A 16,795-nucleotide genomic window follows, 5' to 3' on the forward strand; every position below is an offset into this window, starting at 1 on the left:
GATTACATACATGCAGCCTTTTTGAGCAAAAGAGACTTCTTTCAAAAACATAAAACAAAAATCTTACTGAACCGGAATCTATATCAATATTTGCTGAGAAAAGCCACCAACTGCATATAATTCAAAGACATCACATTCATTATTGTTGGAGATTATTAAACAAGTGGACAGACAAAATGTGGCTTTAGAAGTCAAATACAATATAAAGCAATACAATTTGCAATCGATCTACACTTACAGGTTGTTTAGCTTACACAGTTCACACACTCTTGTCTGAGATATATTTTAGTTGTTGGATTATGTACACGTGCATTTGTCTTGCTGTTTTTTAATTGAATGTCTCTGGAAAATTGGATTAGGGGGCAATAATTACTTGACAGCCCTAATTAATTAATCAACTTTGGAGGAAATCTAGCCATTACAATGTCAGAAACATTCCACCATTACAGTAACAGCCCTAAGAATACATTTTTCTAAAATGATGTGGATGAAGGTAATGTGAAGAGTTGCCTTCAGCGTGTCTTACTGTGCCAGAGCACCTAATTATGGGTAATCAAAAGTTATTAAAAACTTATCTGGTGAGAGCAGGACGCATGCTGTGGGGAAACTAGTAACTCTTGCAGCGATAGCGAAACGCAGGTCTTCATAAACCTGACATGTTTCAGCTTCTAGGGCATGTCTGGGCCCAACCAAAGGCCTTGAGTTGATATCCCTGACCTGGACTTTAAACTGAGCTTCACTTTGGGGCTGGAGGGCTAAAGTCAGAGTAACTCATGTCAGTCGAGTTTAAAAAGCTGAGCTTACAGCTGCATGTAAATACAGTTTGGGCTTCAGAATGACTGTATGCTCTCAAAAATAAAGGTTCTCCATAGAGTGTATAAGTGACCGCCCACTTTTTCACCATTGTTGGTTCCGGAAGTATTTGTTCCATTAATTTTTCCCATAGGGATTTTTTTTTTTTTTTTTTTAAGTCTTTGCTAAAGCGTAATAAGCAGTGAACCAAACCACCCAGCTACAAGTTGAATAACAACATTACAAACTTTCATTTAAAGCAAAAAAAATGATTTGAAAATCTGACAAAACAACAAAGGTACAAGACTGTACTTTAACGGCTTTAAGTAAAAAGAACAACAATCCCATAAAGCACTGCAAATGACATAATGGATTAAAAATTATGAAGAAAAATTCATTATCTTTAGGAACAATATATTTAAAGTTTATTGAAAAATATGCATGAACAGTAAAATCTTTAAGTATTTTGAGAGCGTAGGGAGACTGACTTTGTTACATCATTTGCGGTGCTTCATGGGAGTGAAGAGCCTTGCAGAAATCTTTTGGCACAATTTGCTCCCACCGACTCTCTGATTGGTGGGGTTTTCCGTACAGCATCATGGGTAATGTAGTTTTTAACAATGGATTCTGCTGTTATACACAATCTTTTTTTGAATAAATGGAAAAAAATGCAAACAGATTGATTCAACAAAAGCTTATACCATTGATGAACAACATCAGACATCACAGTGAGTCTGTCTTACAAAAAAATGAATTACCCTATGGAGAAACGTTTTCAATTCTGGAACACGACTGTTGCATTAATGGTTTCATGAAGAACCTTTCTGTCCCTCCATTGACAGCTACGCAACTACCACTTTGACGCTTCAAAAAGGTCATGAAGAGATCGGAAAACTAATCCAAATGAATGGAGCGGTTAATTCCAAATTTTCTGAAGAGACTCGATCGCTTTATATGATGAACATTGAATGTAGGCTTTTATTCACATATAAACATTCATCAACTCACACATCAGATATGGTAAACAGAAGCTCAAGCATGTTCGCTTGATGTGTAAGAACCAATGAGGTTCATTCTTGTGTGTTCGAAAGTCTTACGGTTTTATTTTTGGGTGAACTTACCGTTTAAGGTCCTTTATTTAGATTTTGTCAAATGGTCTTCGCACTAAGGAAATGTATTTATTTTTAACTTGGGGAACCAAAAATGATTCATCTATGGCATCACTGCGAAAACCCCTCTGTTGGAACCTTTATTTTTAAGAGTGTATTATAGACCGACTTGGTGTTGGAAAACGCCCATCATTATTTATTCTGTATATAATTGTGCTCCTATGACTGACTCACCCGGGCAGGCAGTCTCCGCAGACGGCGTTGTTCGTGGTGGAGCAGTTCCCCTTCTGGAAGCGGTTGAGTAGAGAACAGTCCAGACAGGGCTTGCATTTCTGCAGGCTGCGGTCCTCTTTGAAGCGACTGGCTCTGCAGGGCACACACTGGGCATCCTCCCCATAGCCAAAGCCACATTCCTGTGAGGATTAACGGAAGATATCTCACTGCCGAGGAAGGGAAGGGCGAGGGAGAGCCGCGCTAAAGAAAAGCGCCAATGTGGACTAACAAGAAGCCGAGATGAAATAATGATCACAGTGTGTGTGTGTGTGTGTGTGTGTGTGTGTGTGTGTGTGTGTGATCCTCCAGCTGAACAAAGGCCAAGCTTCTTTTGAGAGAGTCTATCTTACACAGGCAATAATCTCCCTGACTCTCACGGGATCAATGGACAGCCTTCTGCTCCGGGCCCCCGAAGGGCTCCGCATTTGAATCAGAAAGGCCCACGGGGACGCCCATTGTTGGTTTATTGGGAGTTTATTGCGGAGGTTTTGTCAGGCCTGTCTTCGGCTAAAGTGTGTCTGAGAAATATTGATATTGAGAGGTTTTGGTATGTCGAACGCAGAAAAAGAAAGCCCTTTAAAATAAAAGATTTACAAAGCACCAAGATTTTTAATAATGCAAACACATGCACAATTAAGTGTTTCTAACCATTTTTTTAAATTAAAAAAATATCAAAAAAAAAAAAAATTTGCAATTTATTATTAAATTTATTTGATCATTTTTATATATTATAAATAGATTTTATATTATAAATAAATTGAGACAATTTTATGTTTAAATTTGTAAAAAGCTGAATGAAATGTCTGTCTAGTACATACATATGCCATTTATTTCATTTGATCATTTATATCAACTTAAAAACAACAAATATATATATACAGTTCAAAAGTTTGGGGTCATGCTTTATGTTCTTTAAGCACATTATAATTGCATATTATTATCTTTTGACTTTGGAGTGAAATATAACCCAGACATGTTCTTGACAGGTTTGATGAGATTCACCCAGAAAAGCGATCCGTTTTACGTAAAACCAAATCACGAAGGAAACTTGAGGAGAGGTCTCAATGTCAAGTTGTGTGGTCGTGGAGAATTCTCAGCGCTCTTGAATTATACGAGACAACACCCTTTGTATTGTTCCCTAAATACAGGCCTATTTTATTTCAATAAAAGATCTAAAACTGTGCAGTTTGTGTAACAATATAAGGCAGATTTTACTGTACTCATGCTAAGACACTTTCTTAGAAAACTTAGAAAGTGTCTACATGAACAAAATGAGCAAGCTTGCCATTTTAGCCGAATGAATGAGCAATATAACAATGGAGCAAAATACAGTTGCCTTTAGCTTAGCAACTAGTAACTGAACACCAGAATTTTGCACACAAAAGAGAGAACATTTAGTTGCGGAGATGTTCTAATGGGTTGGGAACGGTCTTTCCTTGAACGGTGACGAACAACATTTGTTGGCCATGTTGGACTTTGACGTTTTGCCACATTGAGTTTGACATTAAGAAGTGAAATGTAAGCAAACTTTTTTTTCCAGGCTCCAGGATCCAAACTGAAATCTTAAGGGCCGCTTAATTAGCATTACTCAGAAGAGAATTTTCCCCCTCCAGGTCCACCCGCTTCAATAAACAATGCCAGAGTCTTTTCAAAACTCTACTGACAGTAATCAATCTGGAATACGCTTGTTTGTTTTTAATCCTTTCCACATTGATATAATTCTTGGGAATCTTGCAGGGATATATTCAGCTTTTACAGAGCCAGATTTCTCAAACCATAATTGAAGCAGAGCTGCATGGAATTCAAATTATGCCTTATGCAGCCATCCAACCCAACAGAAATCATCAATCAAGGCATTTATCAATGGAACCAACCAGCAATATGACACTAATTTAAAACACAGTTTTCCTTTGCGCTTTAAGTAGTTCTGACTAAAAATCTTGTGTCCTTTTTTGATACGTGTCAGCCACATGAATAATAGATCAAAAAATTTTGTCACGATCAACTCGCCTTTTTGCATATTCAAACTTGAAGCATTGCGATTCATTATGAGAAGTGCAAGAACCAAAGCAGCATATGTGGATTTTTTGGAGAATGACTTAAATTAGAGTTTGTTTCTCAAACATAGCAATTCTATGGCATCAGAAGACCTGGAATGTAGTGCACACAAGTCGTCTTGACCACTCTTAAGGTACTTTTTATGATCTTATATTTCACAATTCGGTTCAATGTAAATTTTCTAAAGCATCTCTTTTTAGGTTTCCAAAGAATAAATATAACAGAACATTTACTTTGGGATGAACTATTGCTGTGGTGTAGATGCTGACTGAAACGACTGGAATATTAATTTCATGTGTGTGTGCAACATATTTCTCAAAAGTGCTATTTACTTCTTCATGTGTAAAACGTTTTAATTAACAAAAAAATGAATGAGTGCACCTTTAAAGGGTTAGTTCACCCCAAAATGAAAATGATCCAATGATTTACTCAGCCTCAAGCCATACTAGCTGTATATGACTTTCTTCTTTCAGCCAAACACAATCGGAGTTATATTAAAAAATATCCTGGCTCTTCCAAGCTCTATAATGGGAGTGAGTGGTACCCTAGATTTTAAAGCTCAAAAAATCTCATCATCTAACAAAAAAGTTACCAGAAGCCAATGATTATAGGTTATAAAGTTATCAATATGGATATTTTTCTTACAAAAACGCATCGCTTTGGTTTGCTTCAGAATTGTGTTTGGCTGAAAGAAAGTCATATACCCCTAGGATGGCTTGAGGGCAGAGGCGGCGCCAGGGGGGGTCTTGGGGGGTCTCAAGACCCTCCCAAAAAATGCTTTGACCCCCCATTTGACCCCCCACCCCCTTCCTGATTAAAAAAATATATATCCGGGATAAATATTTAAAAATGTTTATCTTCAAACTACGCAGAACAATAATAATTAATCATTTATTCGACATACAAAATATATAAACATAATAATCACGTTCCCTCTAAGCTGCGCGCGTGCACGGTCGTGCACTTCTGATGCCGCGGCCGCGCAGAAAAGAATAATATGCCACGCAGAGGACTGACGCGAAATGTGTGGGGAAATCCATTTGATTGTAAATAATTGCAGTGCTCAAACTGGTGAGTGCAGTTAACAGGTTTCAAAGAAAGAGAATGATGTGAGCGTGTGTGATTGGCAGTGAGTCGTGTGTGCGGACCAAATAGCCTATCTCAATACGAGAGGCGACGAGAAACGCAAAGACATGTGAAATAAAATCACAATATCATGTTTTAAAGAAGAGTGGTTTGATTAAAGTGGTGGAAATAACGAATGATGGACACAGAACGGTAACAATTACACACCCACCCGCGTGCAAACTTAAAATACATCATTAGTTTACATAGATTTAAATAGTTTCAGGCATGGTTAGATTAGGCTACTATAAAAGAGTTCACATATTGACTTTTCTTGAAAATATTTAGCTATTAGATCTAGCCATTTACAGTAAATGCTTCAGTTTGTTTTCATATTATAATAATATAATATGAAAACAAATTGAAGCATTTAAACTATCACTTTAAATACTTCAATTAATTTTTTTTATATTATTATATTGGGCATATATTTTATTATATTATAAGCCTAAATAAAGAATCTCACAAGGGTATTGTTTAGGGTTCATTGCCATTAAAAAGTTTGAAACCCCCTGCTAAAGAAAATATAGGCTAGGAAATTCATAAGCTATAAACAATCATTTAACTTTGATGGTTTAATGCTGCCTGTACAATAAATTGACTGTACAAAAACACTTTATGGTTTTCCTAAACCATCTCAGTGTAACAGCTTAATTTTCTTTTATAATATATTATATTATTGTAAAGAATTGAACTGTCCTGCAGAAGATTTTGTAAATAATTTTTCATAGGATTTCTTAGTAAAGACTGGAAACAGAGGACACCGAGGAATTGGAGGATGAGGAGGATACTATTTTGTAAATATGTTTTCTGTCATGGGTGTGGCTATGGCAATTAAAGTTCGAGCATATTGTTTGCAAACTGCAATTGATTAATTAATTAAAAACAAAAAAAACGTCGGTGTGTGAATGGGTTAATGTGAGGCAATATGTAAAGCGCTTTGGTGGCCATTGGGTCTGTGAAAGCGCTATATAAATGCAGTCCATTTACCATTTGTTAAGTAGCAGCAATATGCAGTTATTAGCCGTGTCCACTGTATTTTTTGTTGGTTTTCATGAGACCCCCCTTGAAATGACCAGGACCCCCCATTGCCCCCCCAATCAAAATTGTCTGGAGCCGCCACTGCTTGAGGGTGAGTAAATAATGGGATAATTTCCATTTTTGGGTGAACTAACCTTTTAAGACTTTTTAAATCAGCACAACTACTTTACAACGAACACACCTCCTCCGACGTCCCTGTCGCATTCCAGCAAAGGAGCATAATGCAGAGAAAAGTGAGAGGACCTTTGTGGTTTGATATCAGCCTGCACTATTGTTTTTTTCCCAGCTGCCCCGACCCTGTCAGGTCGCTGTTATTCCACCACACTGAGCTGGATTAGAGAAGAGGCTCATATATCATTAACGTGGAGATCGGCTTCAAACAGGGGCCTTCTTTCTACACCGCGATCCAGTTTCCCAGCTCCAGCACACATGGATTACTGGCCTGCGTGAGAGAGCCAATGACAAGAGCTCTCCACAAAGCCTGGCCCCGGTTTCAGCCAATGTTAGAGAAGACTGATTTGGCTCTCTCAACACAGGCCCTCCAAAGTCTGCATATAGGGTGCCTGAACAGAATGACAGCTGTTGTTGCCTGCCCGTAGCCCATATAAGACCTTTCTCTCCAGCAGGATATGAAGGATCGGGGGGGGGGTACGGTGAATAAAAGAGGTATGGTCACTCCGTTTGAAGGCATGATGCCATTCCTGGAGAGATAATCAACAGCAGAGCAAAGGGGGAACGAGAAATCTAAGGAGCTCTGGAACCCCCTGTGGTTTTTCTGTAGGAGTTTGCTGCTGGAATCCTCCAGCATTTAGAAGCTCAGACAGAAAGATGAACATCATATAAAAGCCAATGAGGCAGAGCTGTGGCTAAGTAGATATCACTTTGAGCTGTGCTCCTCATATAGGCAACATTTACATTACATTTCTGCATTTGGCAGACGCTTTTATCCAAAGCGACTTACATTGCAATTCAAGGTACACATTTACATTCTTATCAGTTCTTGCTTTACCTGGGAATCGAACCCACGACCTTGGTGTTGCAAGCGCAAACGCTCTACTGTTTGAGCTACAGGAAAGCCTAGATGAGTTTGAATCTTGCTAGATTGCAACATTTCCTAATTCTCACTGGATGCCAGATGGATACAAATGAGGATTCAGACTCCCAGATATGGCTCAGGCTGTATTTGCATGTCAGAGCCCTGGCTTAGTAGTCATCACTATGAGCTGTGGTGCTCATATGGGCAACAGGAGTTTGAATCTTACTAGCAACATTTCTGAATCTTAGCTGGACACCAGATGAATATAAATAAGGATTCAGGCTCAAAGATATGCTCAGAATGTGTCTATGTGTCAGAGCTGTGGCTTAGCTATTACTATGGGCTGGGGTGCTCATATGGGCAACAGGAGTTTAAATCGTGCTAGCAACATTTCCTAATTCTAACTGGATGCCAGATGGATACAAATGAGGATTCAGACTCCCAGATATGGCTCAGGTTGTGTTTGCATGTCAGAGCCCTGGCTTAGTAGTCATCAATATGAACTGTGGTCCTCATATGGGCAACAGGAGTTTGAATCTTATTAGCAGCATTTCTGAATCTTAGCTGGACACCAGATGAATATAAATAAGGATTCAGGCTCAAAGATATGGCTCAGAATGTGTCTATGTGTCAGAGCTGTGGCTTAGCTATTACTATGGGCTGGGGTGCTCATATGGGCAACAGGATTTTAAATCTTGCTAGCAACATTTCCTAATCTTGGCTGGACACCAGATAAAAGCTTATGTGGATTCAGGCTTCAGAATTTGGATCAGAATTTGTCTACACTACTGGTCAAAAGTTTGTAAATTTCCGATTTTTTTAATAGGTCTCTTATGATCACCAAGGCTGTATTTATTCAAATACAGTATTTATTGACTTGATCAAAATCACAGTCAAAACAGTACTGTTGTGAAATATTATTACAATATAAAATAATTGTTTACCATTTTAATATATTTTAAACTGTAATTTATTCCTGTCATGTCAAAGCTGCCATTTCTAAAGTCTTCAGTATCACGTGAATCTTCAGAAATCATTGTAATATGTGTCAGAGCTGTGGCTTAGCAGTTATCACTGTGGTGCTCAAAAGGGCAACTGGAGTTCAAATCTGGCTCACAACATTTCCTAATCCTGTTTCCCCCTTCATTTCCTGTTCTCCAATGTTATCAAAGTCAAATGGTCAAAAGCTGTCAATACACACTTTAAGGTCTTGACAGACATGTTACAATGATACAGTGATCATTGAGCAGTCATGCTTTTTACATGTTGGGGAACCTCAATGACAGATATGTCAGATTATTACTATTAAAGGAGGAGTCAATAATGCAGCAAAGCAGCCAACTTTATTCTTTACAAAAGCCTGTTTTCACAGTCCAGAATCATCCAGGAACATTCTTGCCTAAAAGAACTCACCAAACCAGTACCTGCAAGTACCATTTTTCCACAATCTCCAGATCAGATTTGAGTGAGAATGCCAAGCAAAACAGCAGGATGGATGTGATAGAGGAGAAAGCTGGATGAATGCATGTTCAGACACACAAGCGTTTTGAAGTCACCTTATTTAAAAAACCTAAAAACACTCCATTCAACTAAATTACCCTGAACTCTCCAGCTCATTAATACTTCCTATCAAAGCAAAGCTTGAACTTCTCACCTAACCCAAAAGGTAAGCTTTAAGGGTGAATTTTACAAAACCTGTCAAGAACATGTCTCAAAACCCCAAAATACCCCCAAATAATTAGAAATAATTAGAGTTCAGTCACGGCAACTCGCTGAGTGAAGTCAACCGGCATTTATTGGCATGGGGCATGGAATATACATAGCGTGATTTTGGCGGACGACGATCCAGTCGTATGGTTTACAGCACACTGGATGTAACTGCATCTAAAATTCTTCTATTGTATTTCACAGAAGACATCACACAGGTTCTGAGGGTGAGCAAATTTTGATTTTTGGATGAACTATCCCTTTAACAATTACAAAATGCCAATCACCAAAGCTGTTATCGGCCTTTTCAGGGGAAAGACAGTGTGTAGGTGGGGATTTTACTTGCTGTTTGACTAGTCATGGATCTTTGAAAAACAGTAAAAGGGCGTCATGTGAACTGTTCTACTCTTACAAAAACAAACCGTCTGGAAGAGCTTCTGAAGTGTCAAGCATTAAAACAACAAAAATGTTACGTTGTTGGTTATGTTATTACAGCTATTCTAAGTTTAAGTGTAATTTCTACAGGAAAAAAAAGACTTTTTTAAAGAAACACATATTTCCCAAACACAATAAACCTACTCATACTATAGTATCTGCAAATTAACCTGGGATAAAAGAAAACATTTTACCATTGAAACTAAGCTAAAGTAACTGTTTTTTTTTCCGCATGATATTGTCCTTGCTCCAAAGAATAGGGTAAACCCTCGAGTGTTTGAATGGAAAGAGCAGGCAATCATTCACTACCTCCTCAGGCCCCAAAGCATTAATTGGCTGAAAACATCTGATGCACTGAGGCGTATAACCAATAAGTGTGTGTTCATGTGTACCAACATGAAAGTCATGTGGTTAAAAAAAGCTTCTGCACTACATTTGTATGCATCCAACAGCCCGATGTACCTGCATTTCCCCGAACATAAACTGTGTAATGATTTCCACACTTCAGAAATATCCCAGACCACCGTTTAGATTAGGCAGATTGTACAAAACCACTTAATTTCTTCACGCCATGTTTACAAGGCCTTGAAATTCTCAGAGGTGGCAATGACATTAAAAGGCTTGAAGAAGAAAAAACAGAAGATTGTGAGCAGGAGAGGATAAGAAGTGTGGGTGTAACTGATTAAAGCGTGGCCAGCGCTCTACAAAGGAGAACAGCGGTTTACCCATTCTCTTCATAAAAAGGAGGAAGCAATAAATAATTGGTCAGGACAAGCTATTCAAAACATTGGCATCCTCTCTCTATTGGTGAACTCTTTGCTTTTGGCCTGTTTGGTCTAGAAGCCTTTCATGAACTCTGTGAAACTGATGGGAACGCGTCTCTCCATCACAGATTTGATCGCATGCATGGATGTAACGGGTCTTTCTTTTTCTTTTTTTAACAGCTTGAAGTAGAAGCTAAATATATTTGCACATTAATCTGACTGTGGTAGGTCAACTGAAAGGAAAGAATTCCAGAATAAAGCTGAATGGGAACCAATTCAAAGGAACAGAGTGCTTTGGATATTATTATTTCTTGATTTAAGATGTAATCTTTTTAGGAAATTAAAAATATGTGCGCCAATGTTTCAAATTAGGCTGAAAGAAAAAATAAATAATCTACTGTAGAACTGGCAAACCTTAGATAGCTCTTGTCCAGCGTCGCACTGCCGACAGGGAATACAGCTGCCAAACTTATCCTTGTATTCCTGTTCCCTGCAATCTCTTCTCTCCTCTGCCATAACTGCAAGCTGTGAGGGACATGAAACCAGCATGGTTAATATTCCATCATTTTATTCGACGTTTACCAAAGTGGAGTGCACCAAGATGTGGAGATAAATATTATAATAATGATGATTACACTTGTGTTCTCAAGAACAAACAAATACACTGACGTTCAAAAGTTTGGGGTTAGTGAGTTTTGTTTTGTTTTTGTTTTTTAAGGAAATTAATACTTTATTCAGTAATGATGCATTAAATTGATCAAAAGTGATAGTAAAGACAAAGTTACAAACGATTTCTATTCCAAATAAATGCTGTTCTTTTGAACTTTTTATTCATCAAAAAATCCTGAAAAAATGTTTCACGGTTTCCACAAAAATGTTAGGCAGCACAACTGTTTTCAACATTGATAATAATAAGAAATGTTTTTTTGAAGCAGCAAATCAGCATGAACCCTTTTCACATTTCAGAAGCGGTTTAGTTGGGTAAACTTATAAACGATGGAGAGGAGACGACAGCAAATATAATTTTTGCATTCCCATTTTCTCCAATATCAAAAGATAAAATCCATGATGGTGTTTCCACGACTTTTCAAAAGAGAGGAAAAAATTAGGGAGATTGATTACATCAGTCAGAATGAGTAAGATCAGATGTCAAATGTGTCGTCCCTCCCTCAGTCGGTGAGTTAGAAACACCCTCAAAGCAACGTTCATTTGCTTTTTGTCATTTACTGCCAAGGTAATATATCATACAGTATAGTGTTTTGAAAATATTAAAAACTTGACTAGATTTGCGATGTTGATAACTGTGGAAACGTCATGTGAAAAGGGTTCATTACAATGACTTCTGAATCACTGAAGACTGGAGTAATGATGCTGAAAATTCAGCTTTTCCATTACAGGAATAAATTACAATTTAAAATATATTACAATACAAAAAAAAAACAGTTCTGTTAAATTGTAATAAAATTTCACAATATTACTGTTTTTACTGTCTTTTTGATCATAATAAATGCAGCCTTGGTGAGCAAAAGAGACTTTCAAAAAACAAAAAAAATTGTTACAGACCCCAAACTTTTGAACAGTATACTGTAAAAAGTGATATGATCAATAAGTTATGACAACATATGTTTTTACATTGCTTTAAAACTCATCAAAATAAGTTAACTTTTTTTTTAAGACATTTTAATGTAATTTAAGTTGAAATGACTTAAACATCCAAGTTGATTGTACTTAAAAAGTTAAGGCAGCACCTTTTTTTAACTGAGAGGGTAAAAAACAAGTCAAGTATTCATTTGTTACTTCTTAAAGTTTAAGAGTAAGCAAAAGGCGTTAAATTAACATGAACCAAACGTACCATAACACACAGTGGAAGGACGAGTATCCTGTGAAGAGTGAACGCGGAGAGGATCGGTGCCCGAGGCATTCTGAAAGGTCTTTCCCACATACACTGTGAAAGCAGAAATCCTTTGATGAATGATTAATGGAGGACACTATTTGCCATTATCTCTCAAAACTGTGTGAACGCTAAGCAAACAATGATTATTATAAATCCATACCCTTTGTTTATGCTTTTTTATATAAATCTCCAGTCTAAAATACTGTGTGTTAAGTCCCACTATAATAATTGTATTAGCTTGTGTATCATTCAATTCAAATAATTAACAACACAGATAATTATAAATCATACTAAGAGATGTTTGTTTGTTTTTTATTGTAAAAATGCAGAAAGTTTTCTGTGATGGGTGGGATTAGAGGTAGGGAATAGAATATACAGTTTGTACAGTATAAAAATCATTATGTCTATATGGAAAGTCCCCATAAAACATGAAAACTCAATAAGAGTGTGTAGTTACATATTGATTCATAACTATTTATTAGCTATTAATGGTTGAATCAGAAAAAAAGTACCCCCTCCCCCCTTAAAAACACTAATATTGGCCATGACGATTAATTTAGGCTATGTTATAATACATTGCGTTGTGTTAAATACATGTCTTCAAAACATAATAACGTAATAACGTAGCCTACTATATAAAAAAATGGATAACTTTTTTCTGTTACTTATTGTCCTGGCATAGAACAAGGTTGTAGGCTATACTGAATGAATTAAAAATATGCCCCTTATATAGATAGGCACTATGTGTGTGTGTTCTGCAGGTTCTGAAGATATTGATTTTTGGATTCATATGCGGTCAAAGCTCGGCAAATGTCTTTCTTACCGATAACGCGTCGCTCGTGAGATCCCGGTCTCCTACGGAAAGCTGTTCAGGATGCGGTCAGAGCTCTGAGCCCGTGATCCCGTCCCGTCCCAAGTCTAGCACTGGAGTTAAAGTTCAGATCAAACACTGCTGTCTGATGATGCCTGCAATCTGATCTCCCATCAGCATGTACATCAAAGCTTCACACACGTCCTGGACAAGAAGCGCTTTAACCGAGGCTGTTTACTCACTCACACCCCTCCATAATCCGAATAGGCCTTACCTGCAAAAAGCACAGACTATCTGCATGATCCCGAGGCAGACGTAAAGCGGCCAGCAACAGCGAGTGTGTGTGATCTGATCTCTCTCTTCTCCAGTCTTCACTGCTGCCTGCGAGTGTTTGATGCAGCAGAATTCCCTTTCATCTCCGTGACGTCACTCGCCGCGCAGCGATTGGCTGCATTGTCTGCTGAGGAAACTTTTCACACGTCGAGTTTGATTTCTTGAAATCGAATCTTTTACACAAACGTATTTGAAGACTTAAGTCACACTTAAGTTAAATAGTAATGTTATTAAGTTAGATAACAGAAACCAAGTGTCATTTGTTTAAGAAAAAAAAAGCCTTTTTTAAGATTTTGACAAAAATAAGTTTGAGTGAAAACGCTGTTACCTTTTGTTTGGATCCGCTGAGTGTTCAATTAAACGCTGTTGTAATATATTTAATGTTCAAAGACAAGTACTGGATGCATTCTGCTGGTCATTTCAGAGTATTACACTCTCGAATGCTATGCCACTTGTGGCATGCTCTCTGTTCAAAACGGACCCCCCCCCCATGTTTTCTGCAATGTTTTGCAATTGTCATTTGGTCACGTAAACTGGGTTTTAACAGTCTGTGGAAGGAACATAGTCTATTGACACAAGGAAAGCCCTTGTGCAGCATGTTCATGACAACAGAGGCATCTTCGTTTTCAAGGTCGCCATGTCTTCATCTGTGCAATGACTTATTGTCTCAGATAGTGGGGCCAGATTAAACTCACAGATCCATGACCAGAACTGTGAATCTGAGAGGCAATTTAACTGCTGTTTAAAAACATAAGAAAGTAAAAATATCGAAATCAAAGGCCATACATTGAGTCATGCACATACCAAAATATGGCTCTTTACTGTCCTCTTTGTTGCTTCTTGCTGTAGCTTATAATTGTTAAAGGTCTGCACAGCACAACATAATGTGTTCACTTGTAAACACAAAGTTAATCTGGTGCACCAGACCATAATCTAACAAACAAAATAACTTCTTGGGGTGAACTAGCAGCGCTACCCAAATCCTCCATGGGACAAAATTCCCATGGCAGACGTGCCCATGCACTGCATCTGAGCTATGAACAGATCGAATGAAAAAACAAATGACAAGCATTAGCAACCAGCAGTGAAATGAAAGGAACAGTAGTGATTTGGTTTCTTGGGGCTCAAACTCTCATGATTACTGGCTCTGAGCTCAAGACATGCACTCACATAACATTTCTGTTAATCATGTTAATGCCATTATAATTATTCAACTTCTTCTGAACATCTATTCTTATCCGTTAACATATTACAAGAATTTCAGATGAGGTTTAAAACATCTTTTTATGTAATAGTATTAAACTGAACAACTTGACAGGAAACACACACACACACACACACACACACACACACACACACACACACACACACACACACACACACACACACACACACACACACACACACACACACACACACACACACACACACTCCAACAGTAAGATGTTCAGATTCAGAACAGAGGCATGCAGTGCAGGATGAGTCCTGCTGTACGTAGGGCACAGTCTGTCAGTGTCAATGAGTTGCATGATATTTATGTGCATAAAAAAAACTGTTTTTTAGGGTGAGTAGCTCAAAGTGGAATTCAGCTAAAAGCATCATGCTGTCTGCATGTTTGTCTATTATAGCCCTCCTTTGCGTTAATTAATACTGCCCTCTTGTGGATATTAGATGCCAAGGACCCCAAATATGATCATCCTTGTGTGAGGGACCCCCATCCTAAAATGTAAATAGTTTCTTGTATAAAGACCCTGTTTATACTGAATAAAATAATATTATTGAAATATCTTAAATATTATTTGTAAAATATTTAGTTTAAGTTACGTTATTATTTCTTTTTTGTAATGTACTAATACTGTACTGTTAGATGTATTATTTATTTAATTTTGTTTTAACTAATTTTATTTTACTAATTTATTTGTTTGTTTTAACTCTTGCATACTATTGGACTACATTGGATCGCTATTCAAAAAGCCATTTCTTTCATATGCATGTGATTCCTATACACAATTGAACACATGTGGACACTAGTGCATCAGACTGCCACCTATTGGCAAGCCGTTGTATGTGAAATGTGTTTTCTCAAACCAAGATTGCGACGGCCAGTCAGAAGTCGCTCCGGAATATCCATCCATTCCTACTATCCCAGGACACTCTTGCAGGTAGAATAAAATGTTGTAACATCAAGTAACATCTAAGGGTCATATCATTGTTAAATTTTACAAGTATTGATTTTAGATTGATTACATAATGTATGTTAGCCCACTTGTAATGTGTTACTTTACTCGTTGCATCAAAAAGTAATCTGATTACATAATACATGTTACTTATAATGTGTTAATTTACTCATTACATCAAAAAAGTAATCTGATTAGGCAATGCATGTTACTTTTAATGTGTTACTTTACTCGTTACATCAAAAAGTAATCTGATTACATAATACATGTTACTTGTAATGTGTTAATTTACTCATTACATCAAAAAAGTAATCTGATTACGTAATGCATGTTACTAACTTATACTAACACACACTCTGGACTGGAGGGAGCGTCAGCGTTTTCCACAGAGTAACCAGATCTTTGATGGAATCACATCCTAATGTTCTGATAAGAGCAATAAAAACACACAGGGGAAAAAATCCCAAATGAGGTTTTCATAATTCATCCATTAAAGGGTTGATGTCATTTTTTACCTTTTTAATCTTATTTTTATTATTTATGTAATTTTACTATTTGTAAAAAAAATTCTCTACACTTTATATAGGCCTGTGTGTATATATATACACTCACCGGCCACTTTATTAGGTACCCCATGCTAGTAACGGGTTGGACCCCCTTTTGCCTTCAGAACTGCCTCAATTCTTCGTGGCATAGATTCAACAAGGTGCTGGAAGCATTCCTCAGGGAGTTTGGTCCATATTGACATGATGGCATCACACAGTTGCCGCAGATTTGTCGGCTGCACATCCATGATGCGAATCTCCCGTTCCACCACATCCCAAAGATGCTCTATTGGGTTGAGATCTGGTGACTGTGGAGGCCATTTTAGTACAGTGAACTCATTGTCATGTTCAAGAAACCAATTTGAAATGATTAGAGCTTTGTGACATGGTGGAAGTAGCCATCAGAGGATGGGTACATGGTGGCCATAAAGGGATGGACATGGTCAGAAACAATGCTCAGGTAGGCCGTGGCATTTAAACGATGCCCAATTGGCCCTAAGGGGCCTAAAGTGTGCCAGGAAAACATCCCCCACACCATTACACCACCACCACCAGCCTGCACAGTGGTAACAAGGCATGATGGTTCCATGTTCTCGTTCTGTTTACGCCAAATTCTGACTCTAACATCTGAATGTCTCAACAGAAATCGAGACTCATCAGACCAGGCAACATTTTTCCAGTCTTCAACTGTTCAA

At 37.7% G+C, this 16,795-nt stretch overlaps 1 protein-coding gene across 3 annotated transcripts in view; it reads right to left on the reverse strand.

The window, feature by feature from the left end:
- The window catches only part of tnfrsf19 (tumor necrosis factor receptor superfamily, member 19), a 38,505-nt gene extending 25,065 nt beyond the window's left edge, over positions 1–13,440 (reverse strand). The window contains exons 1-4 of one of the 3 annotated variants that reach the window (XM_056262504.1): positions 13,058–13,440; positions 12,193–12,302; positions 10,755–10,865; positions 2,136–2,314 (exon numbers count right to left, since the gene is read on the reverse strand). In XM_056262504.1, the coding sequence (XP_056118479.1) occupies positions 2,136–2,314; positions 10,755–10,865; positions 12,193–12,282 (380 nt within the window). In that variant the 5' untranslated portion in view covers positions 12,283–12,302; positions 13,058–13,440. The remainder of the gene's footprint in view (positions 1–2,135; positions 2,315–10,754; positions 10,866–12,192; positions 12,303–13,057) is intronic. The other 2 variants (XM_056262503.1, XM_056262505.1) reach the window with 2 other exon arrangements.
- Between the last annotated feature and the right edge of the window lie 3,355 nt (positions 13,441–16,795).

Source organism: Rhinichthys klamathensis, unplaced genomic scaffold (assembly GCF_029890125.1).
Source record: "Rhinichthys klamathensis goyatoka isolate OS25496 unplaced genomic scaffold, OSU_Roscu_1.1 h1tg000192l_1, whole genome shotgun sequence".
NCBI classification, from domain to species: domain Eukaryota; kingdom Metazoa; phylum Chordata; class Actinopteri; order Cypriniformes; family Leuciscidae; genus Rhinichthys; species Rhinichthys klamathensis.